This window comes from Acipenser ruthenus, chromosome 6 (genome assembly GCF_902713425.1).
Source record: "Acipenser ruthenus chromosome 6, fAciRut3.2 maternal haplotype, whole genome shotgun sequence".
In the NCBI taxonomy this organism is placed as follows: Eukaryota; Metazoa; Chordata; class Actinopteri; order Acipenseriformes; family Acipenseridae; genus Acipenser; species Acipenser ruthenus.
Genome location: NC_081194.1, coordinates 43,705,287 through 43,726,719, shown reverse-complemented (window position 1 = coordinate 43,726,719; position 21,433 = coordinate 43,705,287). Strand labels below are relative to the sequence as shown.

Here is a 21,433-nt window from a genome sequence, read left to right as displayed (position 1 = left end):
CCATATATATTCTTTTATATAAAAATACTGTAGTCGGAAGAAAATTAGTCGCAATTAAGACAAAAACATAGAGCTATATTTAAGATACTGTAGCTTAATAATGTAATTTAGAACCTCTTGCTGCTGCAAGTATTAGGACTGAGACAATGACCCATTCCTACTCCTGTAAATAAAGCCCACCAGAGGGTTTCATCTTTAATTCTCAAAAGGTTCAATAGACCCATGATATAAATTATCAAATTGAAATATTATCAAAACCGTCAGGCGTTTATAGAATCATGCAGCTAGACTTAAATAAAATAATAATAAAACAATAACAGTTTAACCAAACATTTATCAATGGTAATATCAATCTTTCATTTTGAGGTTAAAGTTGACTCAAGTATTGGATAATACAATATTGTATAATTACTTTTAAAATAAATCATAATTACTGTCATTTACGGTAAGTGATGAGACATCTCAGTTACAGGCTCTCCAGACAGCAGCTAAAGGGGGAAAAACGGATTTAGGCTTAAGTTTTACATTAAGGCCCATCTAAGATTTTCATAATAAAATATAAGAACAATATCTGGCCTGGTCCATTTCGCCCTTGCAATTTTATAATTGTAATCCACTTTAGGGCACAGAATCCTACTGAAAATATCCTACTCTCAGACTTTCTTACATTACTTTATGTATAGGTTAATGACACTGGGAACTTACTTTTATATGACATTTGCACAAAAAGTTGGTAAAGTTACATTTTATTGAAATGGTGCAAAATGTGTGTACATTTTGAGATTCAGGATTGTTTTTAGTTAAGACACAATAAAAAATAAAATGCATAATATAATTTGTATGATTATGTGCTACTATTTTTTTCTTTTACTTTTAAACAGTCACTTCTAGTGTCATTACCGGTAGAAGATCATTTTCACAGGTCTTTGTATAAACTACAAAAAAAGCTCATCGGCACAGGGAGTGTCACCTTTTCACACATTTATTTCAGGTACCAAATTAATTCTTCTTACTTAAAACTTGTATACAGTGCATGTACTGTGAATTCAGGTGATCTGTTAATTTTTTTTTGCTTTACCAATGTGCTAAAAAAGGAAACTATACCAATGGTTTTGGTTGAGAAGCAGTCTTATTGTTTGGACAGAAATAATTCCAAAATAGTGGAACACATTGGACTAAACCATCACCATGTTACTACTTTTGAAAGACCATTGAAGGTGCTGTAAGCTATTTTGTAATTCGATCAGCTGGCTTAACAATCCATAACCCCTTTCACACACAAATGCTGCTACTGAGCTGTCTCAGAGACATTAAAAAAACAATTGTAAATACCCACCCAGCACGAAATCGATGTAAGATTATCCCAGTTATCAATCGCAAAACATATAAAATATAACTTTGTCTGCTACACAGGGACATTTACACTACCCCCAAAAAAGTAGCTAGTGTAAACGGGGTATAGAACTGTCAAAAATGATCTGGGCCTGATTCGACATGACAAGTCTGCAAGATGTCTCCAGTTACTTTAGGAAGTGGGGGGGTTGGAAATCTGTATCACCCATTGACAAATCACTTTTGAGACATTTCCTTGGGAAACATCACTGCCAAACAAGCACCTCCTTTCAACCCTCCATCAAGTCTGTTACAGTAGATGTGTGGCCTTGCCAATCGTGTCTAAATACGATTTACAGGAGGGTGCACATTTTATATTACATAATATATTTGTGGGAAATGCATTATAAAAATCAGGTCATACCCATTTACCCAAAAGTGTGTATTACAGATGTTCAGTATTTCGATTCAGACTGAAAAAACATTTAAAAAATATATATATTAAAGCATAGTAATAGGGATGATAATTTATTAAATATAGAAGGAACTTATATGCTTAATTAGCGTTTGATGTGACCACACCTTATACAAGCCCCACTGAACCAGTATAGCACCCTTAAGTTTGTTTTGTTCCTTCATTTCTAGTAGGCGATGCACTACAGGGTCAGTGGGCGTTGTCGTTTATCTGTTCGAAACATACAGCAGATCAACAACTAAATAAAGAGACTGCCATCCAGCACCGGGGTAGCAACACCCAAAATAGGGACTGTGTGTTATCATTTTCATTAAGGCTCTCCACATGTGACAAATACCAAACAGTTGGCAAATTCATAAGTTACAACTGCAGTACCAAACAGAAGCTGGGATTAGAACACGAAGCATGTTGTGCAGCAACACACAACAGTGTTATTTTTCTTGTCTTATATGTTTAAGCCAGCATCACTCCTTGTCACTGAGGAATAAGGTTTCCTGTATCTGCCAAAGTACCTAGTCTGGCAGAAGAATGAGTCAATATCTAGCCAGCTGGAGTATCTACAAAGTTCCACATAAGGCATTAGAGGTCTTCAAACTGTCGACGCATCCAATTTTACATATTATACCTTAAGCCTGTATCCACACACACAAAAACAACTTTGGCTCGTTATTGTTGTTACCCTCTACGTTTAAAACCTGCTGACCCAGGATAACACGTAACCCAAGGCTCTCGGGGACGCAGGTACCCACATCCTTTGGTCGGGGCTCTCAGGTTTAAAGTTGTCTGCGTCCCCGGGATGCACATCTGTCAGTCTGACACAGGCAGCCCCACTGCAGATAATTTTATTTTTTTTATATCATACTGGTAACGATCTTACAAAGAAAGTTTTTTTCTTTCTCCGGTAGAGCAGAGCGATCGCAATTTTTCTTCTTTGTTTTGCTGTGCATTCTTCGAAGTATTGTGTGTATCTGTCTATATATATTAAAAGCAACTTGGGGGGGGGGGGGGGGGGGGGGGTCGGATCGCGTCACGTCGCTCGGGGTGATTGTGGTGCTACATAACGTAAGCTTTTTTTTTTGTATAAATTAACTGCAGACTTTTAAAAGATAAAGCAAAATGTTTCATTTGGTGTACATATATTAAATTTTAACAGTTTTTAACAAAATTAATACAAAATGAGGGGGGGGTGATTGTGGTGGTGTGGGGGTTACAATTAGGTTTTATAAAAAAATATTTATAATGTTTCGCTCTTCAGTTTTGTCTTTTGTCAGTGTCTTCAGTTCTGTCAACAGTGTTCTATTTTCCCGCTGGCATTTACTGTTTGTTGCTCGGTAACCAAAAGCCACTGTACCTGCAGCCGTGACGTAACAACGGACCGCCCACTGACTTTACCCTGCCACGTTTGGTGTGAACAGTACTGTAGCGCGGCGTGCAAGCAGGCGGCATGCGCGCCGCGTCTGGTGTGAACGCCCCTTTAGCGTGGGGGTGGTAGCGGTGAGCTGAGCCTAAAAATAATTGGATATGCCAAATTGGGAAAAATAATAAAATAATTGGTGATTACTAAATTAAAAACAAAAAAAAAACCCTTACGTTTAACATAGATTGATACTTAAAATATTTCATAAAAAATTTAAACTAAAAACAAATTACTTGTATACCGGTAGCCTTTAATGCAAAACGTACCAGAGACTTCTCCCGTTTCTCAAACGCCTTTCTTGGTCGTTTCGCTTGGGGAACCACATCAATGCCAGCAGCTTGCCGTTGCTTCAGAATGGTTGGAACCACGTTGGTTTTAAAATATGCCTTCTTTTTACATCCATATCTCTGCCATCATCATCGGTCTTTCTTCAAAACTGTCTGGCGTAAAATGCACACTCACTACATATGTAGGTGGACTTCCAGTTTGACACACACCACTTCGCTTGGGTTGTTTGAACTTTTGTTTCCCCATATGCGCTGCATTTTTGTGTCTTTCTGAAAACGGTGAATACCAATATTCTTTTGTTCGTTTGCCTCATTGGAGCAACCAGCTACAACACAAATACGAGGCATTTTATTATTAAAAATAGGCCTTTCTGTGAACATCAATCTGTCTTTTGCTCCCCTTCTCGCAGCGTGAAGGAATATCCCCTAGCAAGTGTCGCGAGGGCATCAGATGATTCTAGGGCATGTGCTAAGCACACCCACCTTTCACTTCCAGAGCTCGGCAACTCTACAAAATCAAACCACCCTGACACTAACCCAACCCCAACCCTAACCTTAAAAAGCCCTTGCCCTAAAACCTAACCTCAAACCCAATAACTAACCATTAACAATCATCTGATGCCCTCAGGACACTTTCATATTCCTGCGTGCTGCCACCTTCTCCCTCTGTGATGTCACTACCGGTACCTTGAGGTTGCTGCAAAACAGAGACAGGAAGTCGTACCCATCATATTAAAATTCGCACTTTATTAAAACTGTATCACTGCCAACAATTTTAAAGCTCATTTAAGAAAATTTGTTCGTCATACATTATGTTTCTTAAAAATGGTTTGGAGGGTGTCATAAGCACTTTAACTTTTTAAAACTATGTATAGTACCTTCGTCCCATGTCTGAAAATAACGTATTTACAATGTAGAAATGATGAACAAAAAACATAGATTTAAATGTGTAGTAATTGGGTCCTCAGTGCATTTTATCTTGTAGTCTCAGTGGTGTGAATCCCAGAAGTTATATAAAAATACAAGCAAGAGGGGCGCCAATGACATAATAGAGGTTCTCTCCAGCAAAGCATTTTATACCGTTCCCTATAATAACTATAGTTCACAAGTAATGCGAATGGTTCTACTGCCGTGTTTGAGGCTGCGTGGTTTATTATTTATAGTGATCCATCATCATTATTTATTGTTCCAGACCTGTGAGGCAGCTGCATTATTATGTATTTGAATTGAAGAAAAGCCAGGATATCTATATCTATCTATCTATCTACATTTTTTTAATTTAAGTGTACCTAGTGCCAGTCTTTTTCTCAAAAACAGTATCCATGAGGGATAGGGGTACATCACTTAGCCCTTTATTCCATCCTTTATACTCTCCCTAATAGTCACTTTAAATAAAAACTGGGGCCCACTGATCTTGCCACAAAAAAGTGTTAACAGTTTGTGTGATCTTTCAAACCAAGACTCTGTAAATATATGAAAACTTATGTTCTTAAATATTGTTTCAATATCAGCATACAGTGCCTATAGTAAGTATTCATCCCCCTTGGACGTTTTCACAGTTTGTTGTGTTACAACCTTAAATCTTGATGCATTTAAATGGGATTTTTTCCCTTTGATTTACACAACCTACTCAAACACTTTGAAGAGGCAAGAATTTTTATTGTGAAACAGTTAATGAAAAATAAAAAAACTGAAATGTCTTGGTTAGATATGTATTCACCCCTGAGTAAATACTTAGTAGAACCACATTTGGCAGCAATTACAGCTGTGAGTCTTTTGGGATAAGTCTCTATTAGGTTTCCACATCTGGATCGTGCAATATTCGCCCATTCTTGGCAAAATTGTTCAAGCTCTGTCAAGTTGGATTGGGATTGTTGGTGGACAGCAATCTTCAACTCTTGCCACAGATTCGAAATCGGATTCAAGTCCGGGCTTTGACTGGGCCACTCTAGGACATTCACTTTCTTGTTTTTAAGCCACTCCAGTGTCGCTTTGGCTGTGTGCTTGGAGTCATTGTCCTGCTGAAAGATGAATCTCCGTCCCAGTCTTAGGTCTTTTGCAGACTGAAGCAGGTTTTCCTCAAGGATTTCCCTGTATTTAGCTCCATCCATTTTGCCCTCTACCCTGACAAGCTTCCCAGTCCCTACCAATGAAAAGCATCTCCATAGCATGATGCTGCCACCACCATGCTTCACAGTAGGGATGCTGTTACCTGGGTGATATGATGTGTTGGGTTTGCGCCAGATATAACGCTTTGCATTTAGGCCAAATAGTTCAATTTTTGTTTCATCAGACCACAGAATCTTTTGCCACATCTTTTCAGACTCCCACATGCCTTTTTGTAAATTCCAAGTGGGATTTTACAAAGGCAGATTTGTGGAGTACCTGAGCTACTGTTGACACATGGACAGTTTCTTCCATCTCAGCCATGGAACGCTGTAGGTCTTTCAGAGTTGTCATTGGCCTCTTGCTGGCTTCTCTGACCAATGCCCTTCTTACCCGGCTGCTCAGTTTGGGAGGACGGCCTGCTCTAAGCAGATTCTGGGTGGTGCCGTATATCTTCCACTTCTTAATGATCGACTTGACTGTGCTCCAAGGGATATTCAACGCTTTTGAAATCTTTTTATACCCCTCCCCTGATCTGTGCCTTTCCACAGCTTTATCCCAGAGTTGTTTTGAAAGCTCCTTGGTCTTCATGGTAGTATCTTTGCTTTGAATGCACTACCCAACTGTGGGACCTTACAGAGACAGGTGTATTTAATCTGAAATCATGTGAACCACTTTTATTGCACACAGATGGACTCCATTTAACTTATTGTGTGAATTCTGAAGGCAATTGGTTGCACCTGAGCTTATTTAGGAGTGTCATAGCAAAGGGGGTGAATACTTATCTAATGAAGACTTTTCAGGTTTTTCTTTTTAATTGATTTGTTTTTTTAACCCCCATTTTTCACATATTGAAAGTGTTGAGTAGGTTGTGTAAATCAAAGGAAAAAAAAACATTTAAATGCATCAAGATTTCAGGTTGTAATACAACAAACTGTGAAAACGTCCAAGGGGGCTGAATACTTACTATAGGCACTGTATGTAGCCTGCGTGTTATATTTGGGACCCACCAAGGTACAAGTTTCCAATACCTGTAAAACACAACATGGTAATATACATTTGAAATTTAAAATGAATAAGTTTGAAATTCTAGCAATTGCTGGTCAACAAACTTTTACTGGCCTATTACTGGAAGCCCAGCAAGTATAACTATGTACTGATACTGTGTCCCCTCCCAAAGCTTGATTTAAGTTCTTAGCCTTCTCACAGAGAAGAGGGTCGCTGATTGGTTTACCTTCCCATCTCGCCTGTATAAACCACTGATAGACAGCTTCATCAAGAGTAGCACCCTTGGCTTGTTTCCTGGTCTTCCGTGATGATGGACCACTAGCAGAATCCGCTGAGTTAGTCATACTACATTTCATAATCAGCTCAGCATTGCGTTTAACGTCAGATACCGTGCTCTTTCCCAGACCATAATAGTCATATGCAATTTTACGGAGTGACTCCTTTTTTATTTTATCTAAAATCTCTACTTGGTAAAGTTAGTACAACATGTTTTCGTTTGCTTCCCGAGGTAGTTGAAGCATTTTGCAGCACTGAAAAGGCGCAACGTTATTCAAATGCAAAATTAAACCATTACAAGGAAGTACACAGGAAGATTTACTGCATTTCTGCGTGCGTGCTGCTGGCATCAAGGTGGAAAGGGGTGGTTCGGTTAATATAGAGACCCGGATAACGGGGGTTCGGATACTGGGGATTCAACCGTACATTAACTGCTGTTGTACCACCTGTCCCTATTGTAACATAAGGAGCTCATGTCAGTACCCTCACTGTTGTCATCAGGCAAAAAAGTACAAGTACAACCTTGGCATCTCTAGAGTGTAATTAGGGCTAAGGTGACCAGACATCCCGTTTTGGATGGGGCAGTCCCACTTCTGGAACACTGGTCCCAGTGTCCCCAGAACCTCTCTTGGGGCGCTCATTTCGTCCTGTATTTTCCCCAGAGCATCGTCGCACTGGTAACAGAATATTGTATTTTCATGCAGGCTGCTGTGTTACTACCATATCTGTTGCTAAAACCAACTGGCGGCTATCCTCATCTGAATCATCACTCTCGCTGCCAGAAGAGGTTAGACTACTGTAGTCTAACACTAATGGCTCATACAGGTACTATTGTATTGTGTTGGGATTATTCTCTTCATCCAAGATTTTTTTATATCTGCGTGCAAACGACGTTGTTTCGTGTGTAGCTATAGGCGACAATTGCGGAAATCAACGTTGTTTACAATGCACTGCACTGAAGCTTGTCGTAGTTTGAACACTTTGTGCACCAAAATAGCCCATTACAACAACAGGAGTAGCTGTAAAACAGGACAAAAGTATTTGGAAACACATTTTCTATTGAAATAAACTTTGTTACCACAGGTACTCTCTAAGAAACCTATGTTACTGAATAATACTAAATATATGAACTAGTTATTTTTAAAGTTTCAGAATGTTTTTTATTTCTTTACGTATACATTAAGTTTTTGGGGTTTTTTTTAGCAATAATGAAATACAATAGGTGCCTATTTTTTTTAACATTTACATTGATAGTTGAGTACTTATGATACCGATACAAATCCGCTATCGTGGGCCACGATATAGCGAGAGACCCATAGAAAAACAAATAGGCTAATAACAAATACTGTACAACCACTCCCTCATTTTATCATGGGCATCAGGGTCCAATATAAATCCTCTATGCAACCCGATTTTTCTCATTTTTCATATCAACACCATTTTAATTCGTACCATGGAGGGTAATTACTTCTTATCAACTTGTCTCCAAGTAATTTCATGAATCTTCCTCAAATGCCCAAACCGCTGCATTGAAAGAATCCATTCCCAACACAGGAGGCTTGTTGCTAGGGAGCCGACGTCACTGTCCTGTGACTTTTGCTAGTGCATTGCTTAAAAAACAGCTTCAGCAAGTAGATATTTAATTTGCTTTGTGTTATTGTGCAATGCGTGTGTATATGATAACAGTACAATATTAATGCTTTGTTTTTAATTGTTCTGTAAGTTTGTGATGTGCAGTACAAAATAAAACGAACAGTAATTCTTAGTGAAATTGTCTATCTATAGTGTAGCTAAGGCATGCGCAGTTAACTGTAAAAATGGGGAGCCAACTCCAGGACCGCGATATATCCAAATCCGCAGTATAGCGAGGGGCGATATAACGAGTGGTGGGTGTAGTTTAAAACAAACAATTACAAAAATAATGAATCACGTCCTTGTTTCATTTTACCTTTCTTTTTAAAAGAAAATATCTAAAGAAGCTGACTTAGAGGCAGGATAATTATTTTAAAATTTGGTGACGCCTTATTTTTATTTCTGTGTTAAATATATTACATAGAAGTATTTTTTATCCTGCAAAGTTTAATTATAAAAAAAAAATAGACAATGGAGTACCGGTAGTCATATTTAAGATTAAGGTTATCTGTTGATAGCTAGCCTATATAACGTAAATATTTTACTTTATCACATCTATACATTTATAGAAGAAAAACAATATTGATAAAAACATGTTTTTCCTTCAGCAAAAGAGGCAAATGGCAGCGCTCGAATTACTGGGGGGCTGGGGTCAATCCCTTTAAGTTTCTCCAAATAGTTTTATTTCCACATTTCCTTTAACATGTTTTAAGCCAACAGGTATCACTTAAAACAGAATGTAACCTGTTAAAAACGTGTTAATTCTATGGTCACATTTCCTGCCCTGTCTATGCAGTTCTTCAGTGCCAATCAATGATAAAAGAGAAAACTTCTCCTCACAATCTGAAAACTTCGCGCGTTTCACATAGGCTAATGCTTATAATAAGGAAGATTAAATAGTATTCCTTTCATAAGTAAAGAAGTGACAACATTTCATTTGATCACAAAAGGAATACGATGTAGTCTTATTACACATTGATCCATGTCTCAGCCTATACTGTTGACTCAAAAACATAAACTCCTACGTCGATTACTATTTACCATACTTAAAAACTACTTCAGAAGGAAATTCCTGTTTCTGCAATCAGCAAAGCTTCTAAACAAAACTCAGAAAAAGCTGATTAGTGGGCTTCATTTACTGCACAGAGGAAAAGATAAGATATTTAACACATTTCACCACCTTTAATAGTAACAGTTTGACAGTAGAACGTATCAAAGAGAAGATGCCGTTTCTTATCTTAGGTAGAAAAGTGACTAGATTTGCAGCAGCAATCAGCAGTAAAACAGAGTCTCGGAAATTGATATTATCGAATAGCTACAGAGTAATGTAATAACTATACTTGTGCAGAAATGAAATTACAGACAGTAAGAATTTATTTTTTCGGTGCTTATTTAACTATTTTCGAGTTAAAAGTAAACCATTTCTTTCGCTTTTTATATACTGCATGAAAATATTGTTTTCGGTTTTAATGTATAGTAGTAACTCGACAGTACTTGCACACATTTTCAATTGCACCTTCTTTTGCTGTCTTCCACAACGAAGTCCTTATAGCCACGGGCATATTCCTTTAGGTGGTTTTATATATTTCGCCACAATTTGCAATTCTTTTTTTAAATTCCACGAGTGTGTAAATAATTCAATCCCTAGAATTAGAATATAATTTTAAATCTCGCGAGCAAGAACAATCCTCCGTTTCTTGTAATCTCATTTTAAACCTTCCGAGCATGTTACAATCCTTCAATAGAAATGTATGAATTTGCTGCAACTCAGTAGTTGGGGTGGGTTTAAATATTCAGAACGAATCAATGCCAGATAGTACTACAAATCAGGAAGGAGGGTCATTGCCCAATTGCACAGCACAAAGTTTTATTGGTTTTTTTCAGTGTTAATTGGAGTAACCATTTCCGGTGTTTTTCGGTTTTATTGGATATATATATATAGATATAGAGATATATATATATATATATATATAGATATATAGATATATATATATATATAGATATAGATATAGATATATATAGATATAGATATATATATATATATATATATATATATATATATATATATATTAGTATCGGGTTTCTTTTGCCGAAAAAATAAATACAAAATGAAAACTGCAGCCAACTGTATATTATACCAGTGGCTTGTGATTTTCGCTTTTAACCGATAAAAAACGAAAACCAGAAGCCCCAAGTATAACATACGGTTGACTGCATTATTAATTTATTATTTCGGCATCAAACTTAGTGCAAGTTGTCCCACCACAGTTCTGTATGTTACAAGCCAGTCAGGTTGTCTGTTTACTGCGTTAATGATTTTTATTTTATTTGTTTGTTTTTTTTGCTTGTCCTGTGAGGGAAAAGGCTTTACGAATCCCCACCATAATCTCAAATAATTAAAAAAAGGTCCACATTAATTGTGTGAAAACTTTTCTCCCTTCGAGAAATACATTCAACAGATGTTCCACACAGAACTCCCCCCCTTCCCCCAAAAAAACAAAAACAGATGTAACTAAAATCAGTAATTATGTACCTAATTTATGATTAGTTAATCCCAGTATAATACAACATTCGTAAATTTGTTATAATCTGCATATTCCAGTAAAGTTATTTATTGGCCACAAACAAATGTGTTGTTGTATGTTGTACTTACCATATCATATACGTTCAGAATAACCGTCTCGTTTGCCATCATATGGACGCTGACTTTTGGAATTCAAGATTCTAAAATTAATCAGTCTTTTTTTTTTATTTCCACCTTACTATTTACTCTGTCCTTTCCGTCCCAGTTAACAGTTGTTCGCTGGACCAACATTCAGGTCGAAAGAATAAAATCACCAACTAAACTAAATAAAAAGAAAAAAAGAAACCAATGTAGAAAAACACACACGCGAAATAGATTGAGATTTCCGGATAAAAAGAGGGGTTTTCCGTTCGGCACTGCCATCCAGCATCGAATCAGGAATGAGGTAAAGTGCTTCAGGACCCGGAAAATCCCAAAATGAAAAGGGACGGTGCTGTACCTGACCTAGCCCACTGCACTCTCCACCAAAGATAACAGATCCTCTCTGTGGTGAAGCGGCTTTTTTAGAATCACAGAACTAAAAAGATCGGTAATCGTTTTGTTTTGCCTGCTGGCTGCTGCTTTGTATCGACACTTATTATTGATAATCGTCTGCTCAGGCCTGACATTTTAACCCCTGCAGAGATCTTTCAGGCATGAGAGGCGAGCAGGGAGAAATCAAACATTGACTGTATTGACAGCCAAAAAAGTGATGATGCCAAACATGTCAACTTTTGAAAATACAAAATCTGGAGGGTGGTGTTGGTGGTGCAATGCGTGATACCTTTTTTCACTGTTTCCCCTGTAGAGCGGCGGCGGCGGATGGGTGTGCAGGAGCGTGGCTAAGTATGTGAACTTGCCTCGCACACTGAATGCATGCTTGTCACTGGGATCCCCTGGGTCTTAAACCCTGTTCGGTACAGACGGGGCTTGATGATGTGGTCTCATTCTTGTTGCGACACGCTTTTTATTGAACACGTATCAAGTCAAATAATGAAACCTCTTTTGTATTCAAATAATAAATACCAACACGCTCGATTGGTTTTGTTTTGGATTGCGATACATTCATTCAATCACAGTGATACATTTGAAGATTACACTAGTATGAGCGAATGCATCGTTTCGCATTGTAAAAGCATGTAATTAAGTATAGTGAAAACAAGGTAAAGCCTTGATGAGCATAGTAAATAAAGTCCAGAGAGGTATGGTAAAGCGAATACAAAAACCATGATAAACCATGAAAAATGCATTGGAAAACTGCAAAATTACCAAGCAAATTTACCATGCTAAACTTTTAAAAGATAAGTTAAATTGAGGCTACATAATATATTTCACTATCACTGTAAAAAAAAAATTGGTTGAAATCAGACAAGGTCATGTGAGGACCAGGGTTGGGCAAATTAACGTGCATAGTCAAAATAATGCAAAATTATGACTTAAGTAATTAACACAGGTTGCTTTGTTGCATTTAACAAACATTAGGCATTCAAATGTCTCATCAAGCATGTTGTATTCAGTGAGCCAAATACTTTTAACACGGACAACAACTGAATGCAGAATACTGGAGATAATGTTAAAGCATTACGTCATCAATTAACTTGAGTCCTATTAATAATGTATTCACTATTAACTAGGTAACTTAGTTAATTAAATTAACATTAAAGAGAAAATATTCTCAATTAAATTAAGCATTAAATTAATAACTGTCAATTAACCAACTTTGGTGGGAACATTTGTTGTTTTGACATGGTCACATGATGATAATAATGTGCCCATATTATAATGGGGGGGAGTCCTAAATCATATAGCTGTGTAAATATGAAGTCTGTATTTCAAAGGCGGTTGCGATATTAAGTTCTGAAAGGGTGGTACTGCTGGTCAAAAGTTTTAATTTTGAGAAACATACAGTAGAATACAAAAGTACATATTTTGAAGCCAGTACGTAAGTTTATGGAAGCCTGAAGGTAACGGTCTCAGTTATGTGTTGAAATGACGGTTTGTGTGTTCACATACATGCCACAGTCCCTATATTGACGGGACAGTCCCGATTTCCTAGCAAATGTCCCACGTCCCGATGCATAGGAAGAAAGTCCCGATATTTACACATAGAAAAAAAAAAATTCTGTACAGTAGAGTTAGTGAAAACCACACGCTGTGCTCTTCTTGCGCCTGACACATCTGCTGATCACTAACTTATACAAAGGTAAGAACGCTTCATGATGTCTATTTCTAGTGTCATGATGGTCGTGTCGTGGTGAGTTGGGCGAGGGGAGGGGGAGGGGTACGTCTAAGAGTGTTTTTTTGCGTAGGGTATGACTCCTCCCATGTGTATGATGTATTGACCCCCACATGAGACGAGCGTCCCACTGAACAGTTTCCCAATTTTGGCAAGTATGTGTTCATTATGTGTAGTTTTTCATTGTCATTAATCTGTTTTGAATGTAGAACTTCCATAAAAATAAATATATATATATATATTTTTCTTGTTGTTGTTAGCTTGTCATTTAGACCCCTGTCACTATCACTGTTTTTTGTTGGGAGGGGGTTACTAGTTCCATGTAATGTTTTAATGGTTTCTGTTTTGCACTTTAGGGATGTCATATAAATGAGCCTACAACCGGAACCCATACTAGCAGTACACATTTTGGAACAGACAACTATATATTTATTTCAAATTACTAAAGCTCAAACAAGACTTTTTCCCAATTTCTGATATGTTCATACATGTGTAAAATAACAAGAACAGTACTGCAGACTGAAGGACCAAATGCACAGCGTAGAGGCAAATTAATAATTTAAGAAACTTTAAGAAACTAAGCAAACCTTGCTGTTGTGAAGTTCCGTTTTAGTAATTGCAAGCTGACAAAATTGGGCAGGCGTTTCAGCTTAACATTTATGTATATGTTTTAATTTAAATATTGGGGCAAGTTTTGCACTTGCTTCGGATTGGGTACATTATTTTATATCGCAGGATGACGTGGCAAGTATATAAGCAAACAAGTTTTAATTTCAATTAAGAACAATGACACGTTTGAAATAAAAGTACGCTACATAAACACTAATGGGTAGATGTACTAAAATGTTGCGTCTGTCTCAATCGTTGCAAACCACATGCAAACCAGTCGGAAGTGTAGCGTGAAAAGTACAAAACAAACACAACACTGCTGGCATCATTTTAACGGATGCTTTGCAGCCGCAGTTCTTATTTGCGCTTTACTTAGCCTGAAATGAACAGTTGCAATTGTTGCTGGCATTTCCCAGTCCGCTTTTTCTCGTGTGTTGCCAGTTGTGCTCAATGTATTTTTGGGATAAACACCCAAGTACCTAATTTTCACTAAAGTCAGGGTGTATTTATATGCCTTGAAAACAAATTTCTATGACATTTCTGGTTTTCCCAGCGCCATGGGAGCAATAGACTGCACACATGTGCCACTAGCCCCTCCAGCTCATTCTGAGCATCTAGGACCATGACCTATTGTGTGTTAATTGTCTATAGACTTTTACCCATGGATACATATGAAAGCTGATCTCATTTGCATTATTCAAGACAATAATGAAATCAAAAAGTGTTAGTCGTACATCAGGAATTAAAAAAATGGTTTTAATTTTCCTTACAAGCAGGCCAGAAGTTGTTTCCATAGAAAAGATATATCAAGGCTTGTTCTTTCAGAAGTACAACAAATGACATGTTATCCAGTCCTTTTCTGTATATGAACAGAATACATTTGAGGTGCTGTTATCTCTCAATTAAAGCTAACATGTTTTTGTACAGATGAAAACCAATCAATATATGTGAAAACTAAGGCTATATACTATTTGTATGAAAGAAAGGAATTTCTAAAGGGGTATAGATTCTGAGTCTCTAGGTTGTCAGTCTGCTTGAAGTTCATTATAGGGATCTATTCAGGTCAGTGACTTTGGGTAACCAGGATTGCACTTCTGCTTGGTATAATTTTTACCAAGTAAACTAGAGTAGGCTGATACCTTTATTTAGCAATAACTTGTTGGAGTAATCTTGTTTTATATTAGTCTATTTTGTAATGGTAAATAAACATTCCAAATTCATGTTTATCACCTTGTACACTACAAAGAAATGATGCTTAAGAATAAAACCAGTAAATTAAAAACAGCTATTATTGTGCAGATTAGCATAAAACGATGTATATTATTTAAATTGTACTAGGTTTGGAAAAAAACAACCTGTGATATATGTACAATACATGTTTTTTGTAATATATAAAAGATGCAGCCAGTTTCAGTCATGATAGACAAAACGTAAGTCTGATCTACTTTTATTAAGTCAGTTGGTTTACTGACTAAAAATAATTACAATACAACCATTAAAAGACTTGCCTGGTCTTGTTGGTCAAACTTCTTTTTTAAATTAGTTATTTATTACTAAATTTGACAACTTGTCTTCTGTGAAGCTGAAAAAAACCTAAAACAAACAATAAAAGAAAGAAAGCACTAACATGTTTTTTTTTTTTTTTTAATTATTAAATGGTATGTGGTAAATGTCACCATTAGTTATATAACCAATTGTGCTTTGATGTCACAATTAAGCCATCATTTACGATGTAAGGGCTATGTTGGCAACAACGAAACAATACAAACCATCAGTTCAACCAATCAGGGATTTGTTGAGTTTTACTGCACAAAGAAATAAAGACTTTTATTGGACCAAGATAAGAAGTTGAAAATATATAAGCCTCAAAGAGTAAGTAGAGGGGTTCAGAGAAATATAGTTATATGTCACCATGTGTTGCTACAACTATTTAAATAACGTACGTGTAATTTTTATTTTCATTGTTAACATCCTGACAACTTTTTACACTTAGAACTTTAAAGCCTGTTTCAAAGCTCTTTTCAAAATGTCCACTCTAGAACACTGGGGTTTGAGATCTGTCCTTCTAAATCAATGTAAAATACACAACTTACTATAAATACAAATTTGTGCTTGAGACCCGCAGTGTTTGACAATGTGGGCAATAACCCGTGCACTATTAGTGCCATTTTGAAAATAGCTTTGAAACACACTTTAGAAGTTATAAGTGTAAAAAGTTGTCAGGATGTTAACAATGAAAAGAACAATTACAGGTATGTTATTTAAACAGTTGTAGCAACACTGGGGACGTGTAACACTATATTTGTCAGAACCCCACTACTTACTCTTTAAAGACCTCATTAGACCCTTCTGGGGTAAAACTGAATTCAGTAAGAAAATTGTATTCCGTTTGGGGCTTTCACATACTACAGGGTCTTAAATGAATGTACAGCCACATTCAGAAACAAACCTTGAGTGTTTGAGCTAGGATGCTTTCTCAATATGAGCAACCTTTAACTTGGCACACCTTTTTAGTGCCTGTCCTGTCATTTTACTGTCTCTCCTAATGTGTCAGTGAGGTCTTGTCATATCATAAATACTGTATTATTAAACATACATGCTAGAACAGTGTGCATTTGCCTCTATGGCCACATGGCGTCCCATTGCAAACTTGTTGGGAAGTTGAACTGGTATCCTAGCCAACCAAGTTTAATCAAAGCAGGTTCAAAATACTGTTGCTAAGAATGCCTTGTGATAGGCAATGTTTGAAACAAGATTGCTTCGTTTGTCTTGTTTGGAGCAGTAGTGCCTGTGTCCCTGGCCTCCACCTTCTGAATAATGACCCATGTTTACAATTGCTCAAATCATCTAATAAAATGTTTGCTTTTTAGATTGCAAAAAAACACATCTAAAATATTGCCTGCCAACAATGATTGTCTTGTTAGATGCTGTCACTGAGCAATAAAGTATTCCTCTAAGCCACTTATTGCTTGTTTTTCTTCTGTTGTGAATGATTCATTACTGTATTCTTAAAACTAGTAAATAATCACAAACAGTATGAAGGTAACAACAGAATGATTTACTCTAGTTCATAATATAACAACAAGAGTTCACCTAAAACAATTCAACTAATAACCATGAACAGAACAGTGTAATAATTGCCCTCAGTGTTGTCCTAAAAGTTTACTGCTGCTTGTCTTTTTCATCCGGGTTTGGGTTAATCACAGACATTGTATTGAAAATCTTCACATATCGGAAGTAGCTGTAGATAAGTATGCCGAAAACAACAAATGTAAAGATGGTCTCAATAGTTGCAATTAGCATGGAATGGTCGCTGTAATGACATAAAACAGATTTTACAAAAACAACTTTTTACAGATTCCTGACATTATTTTGAACACCAGTGTACATATATGCTTAATTTTGGGTTGGTCGTCCACCACCTCCGTCTAGTGCCTGAAGACACCTGGGTATGGAACCACACTTTTTGTGCAATGACCAGGGGCCGCATTACAGAACAATTTCCTAACTTGCTTTCCTATCTTATCTTTCATGGCTAGGAAAGGATTTTTCCGAAATTTGGTATGACAAAAGCATTTCCTAAGTCAGCAGTGTCTACAATTTCCTAAGTGTCTCATCCTATCCTATCTAACCCCAATCTTATCCGTAAACGATTGATTGAGTCTGAATAGAGCAGGTTACAGCTCCAGCTTCAGGTAACTGTCACCAGAATATACCTGTTTTTATGTTATGTTATGTTAAACTTGATTCAGATGGGGCAAAGAAACGCAGGGCTCTACATTTTACTCAGGAAAAGAAAGAGGTTTCGATTGCTGGTGTGAAGAAAAATCAAAAAATTATATTTGGAACTTTTTCCACAAGCATTTCTTTAGAAGCAAAGCAGAAGGCATCTAGTTAACAACAATAAATAAATAGTGTTATTTAAAAAGAAATGAACCAATACTTATTAATTTTCAGTCATAAACACCATTATAAAGTACTGTGATGTTCGTGTCTCCAGTGTGAAAGAAAGTGTGTAATATAATTTGTACATTAATAAGTCCAAACTTGATTTAAATTAAATTAAGATAAGAAAATAAGTTAGGCGAACATTTTCTGTAATATCAAGTCTCCTAAACTTCAGTTTGGACCGTCTATCTTTGAAGATAAGATAAGAATGTAATTTAGGATGCTTTTGTACTTTGGCCCCAGGAGAATATCCCTAAAGCATGTTTGTTTCATGCAAAATTATTTTTTAACTTACATTTTCATCAACTAATGATCGACTAATCATTAAAATCTCCAAGTGATTTCAGGGTGAATCAGTCAAAAACCCTTTCTTCATGCAATGAGATTTAAAATAAGGAAGGTACCCTTTTGAGTATTGTCTCACACGTGTGCTAGTAGACTCAAGTTTACTGTAATATCAATTGCTTTACTGATCAGTCACTAATTAGATTTTTTTTTTGCATGAAACAAACACTAATATATTGGGCTTGCAGGGAAGAATAGATGTGCCAGTTCCGTTCTGTGCATTCAATGCATTGACTAATCAGAATAGTGGCAGATCCAAGCTTGTATTCATCAAAATAAGATTAGACCTTACATTGTTTTACCGGAATATAGTTGAAAACCTTCTGCATGATAATGGTGCAAACTGTCAAAGCCATACATGAAAGCATACAGAATAGACGGACTGCCTGAGAAACCAGACATAAATCCCATAAAAGTTGCATATGATCTTCGTGACACACAGCTTAACTTTCTGCAGGAACTGAAAGATACTCTATGACATGTGTATCCGACATTACAGACCCTCTTAAAATGTAGTAAAGACACAGTTGGAAGACCCACAGAATAATGCGTTGTCCTTTTCTAGTCATGCAACCACAATGTAAGCATACCAAAAATCTACAGGGTGCATTTTTCAGTGCTGTTGCAATCCTACATTATTTTGCATTAACCTAAAATGCTGTATACCAGTTAAGACAATTAAGAATATTTGTAATAATAGGGTGGATTACATTTTTCATACAGAAATGGCAAAGAGGAGGTGATAGTTCACATATTTTTGTCAGTACCTAATATAATAATTTATAGTGCTTCTAAATATCTCTGTACCCTGTTCTCTGGTTTTCACTGGACATTTGCATCTTCTGTCGCATGTTTTTAGGGGGCCGGTCCGTATATCGAGGAACCAAATCAAAGAGGTTTGTTGACATGTTGCGAGTGTAGATATAGACAGTGAATTATTGAAGGACCGTTATATAGTAAATTGTAACTCACAACCAATTAATTATCAGTTTATAATTTTGCTAGATCATGTAACTATTGTGCCAGTAATAGTGGTTAACAAGTGGAGAAAATAGCAGGGTTTGTGTGCTTGTGTGAGGAGGGAGATATCTTGTTGGAAAAGGATTCTCCTAGAAGAGTGAGAAGAACCCACAGATTTCTTTTATTTTACAATCTGACGTTCATCTTGCCAGTGCTTCTGGCAGTCTATGATCTCCCTTTTTACAGTAGGCTATCAACCACATTAATCCGATCAACTATCTTCGGCCATACTTTTTTTTACAGACAGCCACAAAACCCATTGTATTGCCGAACAGCTGATCTGCATTGGCAATTACTTCTTCCTTTAATATAGTGAGTTCCTGGGGAGTGAACTTCTTAACTCGTGTCCAGCACTTTTTGAGTATAATACTAGTCCCTTGCTAATACAGACACTGTTATGCTGTACATTCTTATATGCCAGACACAACGTATGTCCCCCAATAATAACCAATTTAGTGTGATGCTACAGTATGATCCAAAGAGACACACTGAAAAAAAAATCAATGGTTACAGTGACACCACCGAGACTGGATGAAAATAAACCAAAGAGCAGATACAAGTAGCCTACTAAATCGCTAAAATTAAAAACATGATTAAAAAAGGGCATATAACTCAAACTATACAGAGTCTAAACTTACTGTGATCGAACGGTTGTGAAAGGGTTTGACTCAAAACAAAAGTAGCAGGTAAGCTATGTGTTTTACTTGCAGCACCCTGTACACTGTAAAGTTTTCTATGTAAATTTTAAAATAATGTATTTCAGTAAAGTGTGTGCAGTATATGTAAGTTACTGTATTAATTGTGTACTAAGTAGGCTACGAAAAAAAAGAAGTGCTCAATAATAATTTTGTCATAAACAAATATCTTTCTGATACACAAATGTTATGTTTTTTTTTATTTTACTTTCCCTTTGTTTTTGGTTAAGTTTAGCTTAGGAATATAAGAGCTGCCAAATTCTTTTGAGCGTTTTCGTAAGAAAGGGGGAAGGATCAAGGTGCTCTGAATGAACTCACTTCATATTTGAATAAATGGAGACACACTACCTTTGCTCTCGTTTTGAATGTTCCTAAAAAGCTAGTTATTTGGCTGTGTGACAGAAATACAGTGATTCTTGGTGGTAAATCTCCCTCCCGACCTGTGAGGGCGCTGTGTAAAGGTGCCCTGGACTCAGATGACCAGACAATTTATTCCAGGGTTAAAGGTCGGACATCTTAGAAAGGGGGTGGAGCCACAATACTGCAAGTCAATGCCCCAAAATGGTCGCCGATGTGTCAATTGCGGATTGGAGGAAAAGCGATTGCACTCGCTACCAAAGGGGCGTGACTGGTGGTATAAAGGGGATGTGGCTTAGCAATCTGTTCCTTCATTATGGTTAAGAAACGACTCGGAAGGACCTGTATTGTGTTTATCGTACCGTGAGTGTTTTGTTTGTTTGTTTTTATTAGTAGACGGCTAACACGTTCTGGAGCTGTCACAAGGGCCAGCACTAACACGGACATCACTGCACCTGTATCACGATAAACTGTGTTTACACCACAAGCACTACAGCACTCACCCAGGACTGGTGACCCTGCTTGTATAGTGTGTTTGTACTTAGACTGTGTTTATTATTTGGGACTGCAAACCCTTTATTTACAACAGTGCAATACACATTGCAGTGTATTGCCTGGGATTATTGTTTGGAGGTCACCAGATCTGGATTATAAAATTAAATCACCCTTTCTAATTGGATTATCACTGTCTGTCTCTTCCTTGCGCACTGCATCACTCTTACACCTGTACACTGCGAACCACTTTGCCACAGGCTGCGATAAGTTTTTCTTGCAATCTTTGTGGTATGGCCATTTTAGTAAAATTACCTTGTCAGAACTCCATATGTCTGTACAGTAAACACTGTCCTCAGGTCACAGAAACTACAAAGAGAAATCCAATGTTAGAAATGCAAAAAAAACTATTAAAATAAATAAACTGTAATCAATACTTATAATTTTGCTGTTAAAAAAAACCAAAACACAAAAAACAAAAAAAAACACAGCTCTTATTTGTTCAACATTTTGATCTGGGGGTATTTAGGAGCTTGCCTTTCTGTCTGTAGGAATTACATTTCCACAAATAAAGAAAAGGATCATTTCACTTTTGTTTTTACCAGCCATCCGTGTAATGGATTTGACCATTAACA

At 36.8% G+C, this 21,433-nt stretch overlaps 2 protein-coding genes across 3 annotated transcripts in view; both read right to left on the bottom strand.

Moving 5' to 3' along the window:
• Nucleotides 1–11,694, bottom strand: part of LOC117410609 (deubiquitinase DESI2) — a 72,735-nt gene extending 61,041 nt beyond the window's left edge. The window contains exons 1-2 of one of the 2 annotated variants that reach the window (XM_059025415.1): nt 11,187–11,694; nt 435–488 (exon numbers count right to left, since the gene is read on the bottom strand). In XM_059025415.1, coding sequence (XP_058881398.1) covers nt 435–440 — 6 coding nt within the window. In that variant the 5' untranslated portion in view covers nt 441–488; nt 11,187–11,694. The remainder of the gene's footprint in view (nt 1–434; nt 489–11,186) is intronic. The other variant, XM_034017278.3, reaches the window with a different exon arrangement.
• A 5,286-nt stretch (nt 11,695–16,980) lies between these two features.
• The window catches only part of LOC117411229 (cation channel sperm-associated auxiliary subunit epsilon-like), a 31,068-nt gene continuing 26,615 nt past the window's right edge, over nt 16,981–21,433 (bottom strand). Inside the window, exons 14-15 of the mRNA XM_059025954.1 lie at nt 21,114–21,167; nt 16,981–17,254 (exon numbers count right to left, since the gene is read on the bottom strand). Of these exons, the coding sequence (XP_058881937.1) occupies nt 17,104–17,254; nt 21,114–21,167 (205 nt within the window). The 3' untranslated portion in view covers nt 16,981–17,103. The remainder of the gene's footprint in view (nt 17,255–21,113; nt 21,168–21,433) is intronic.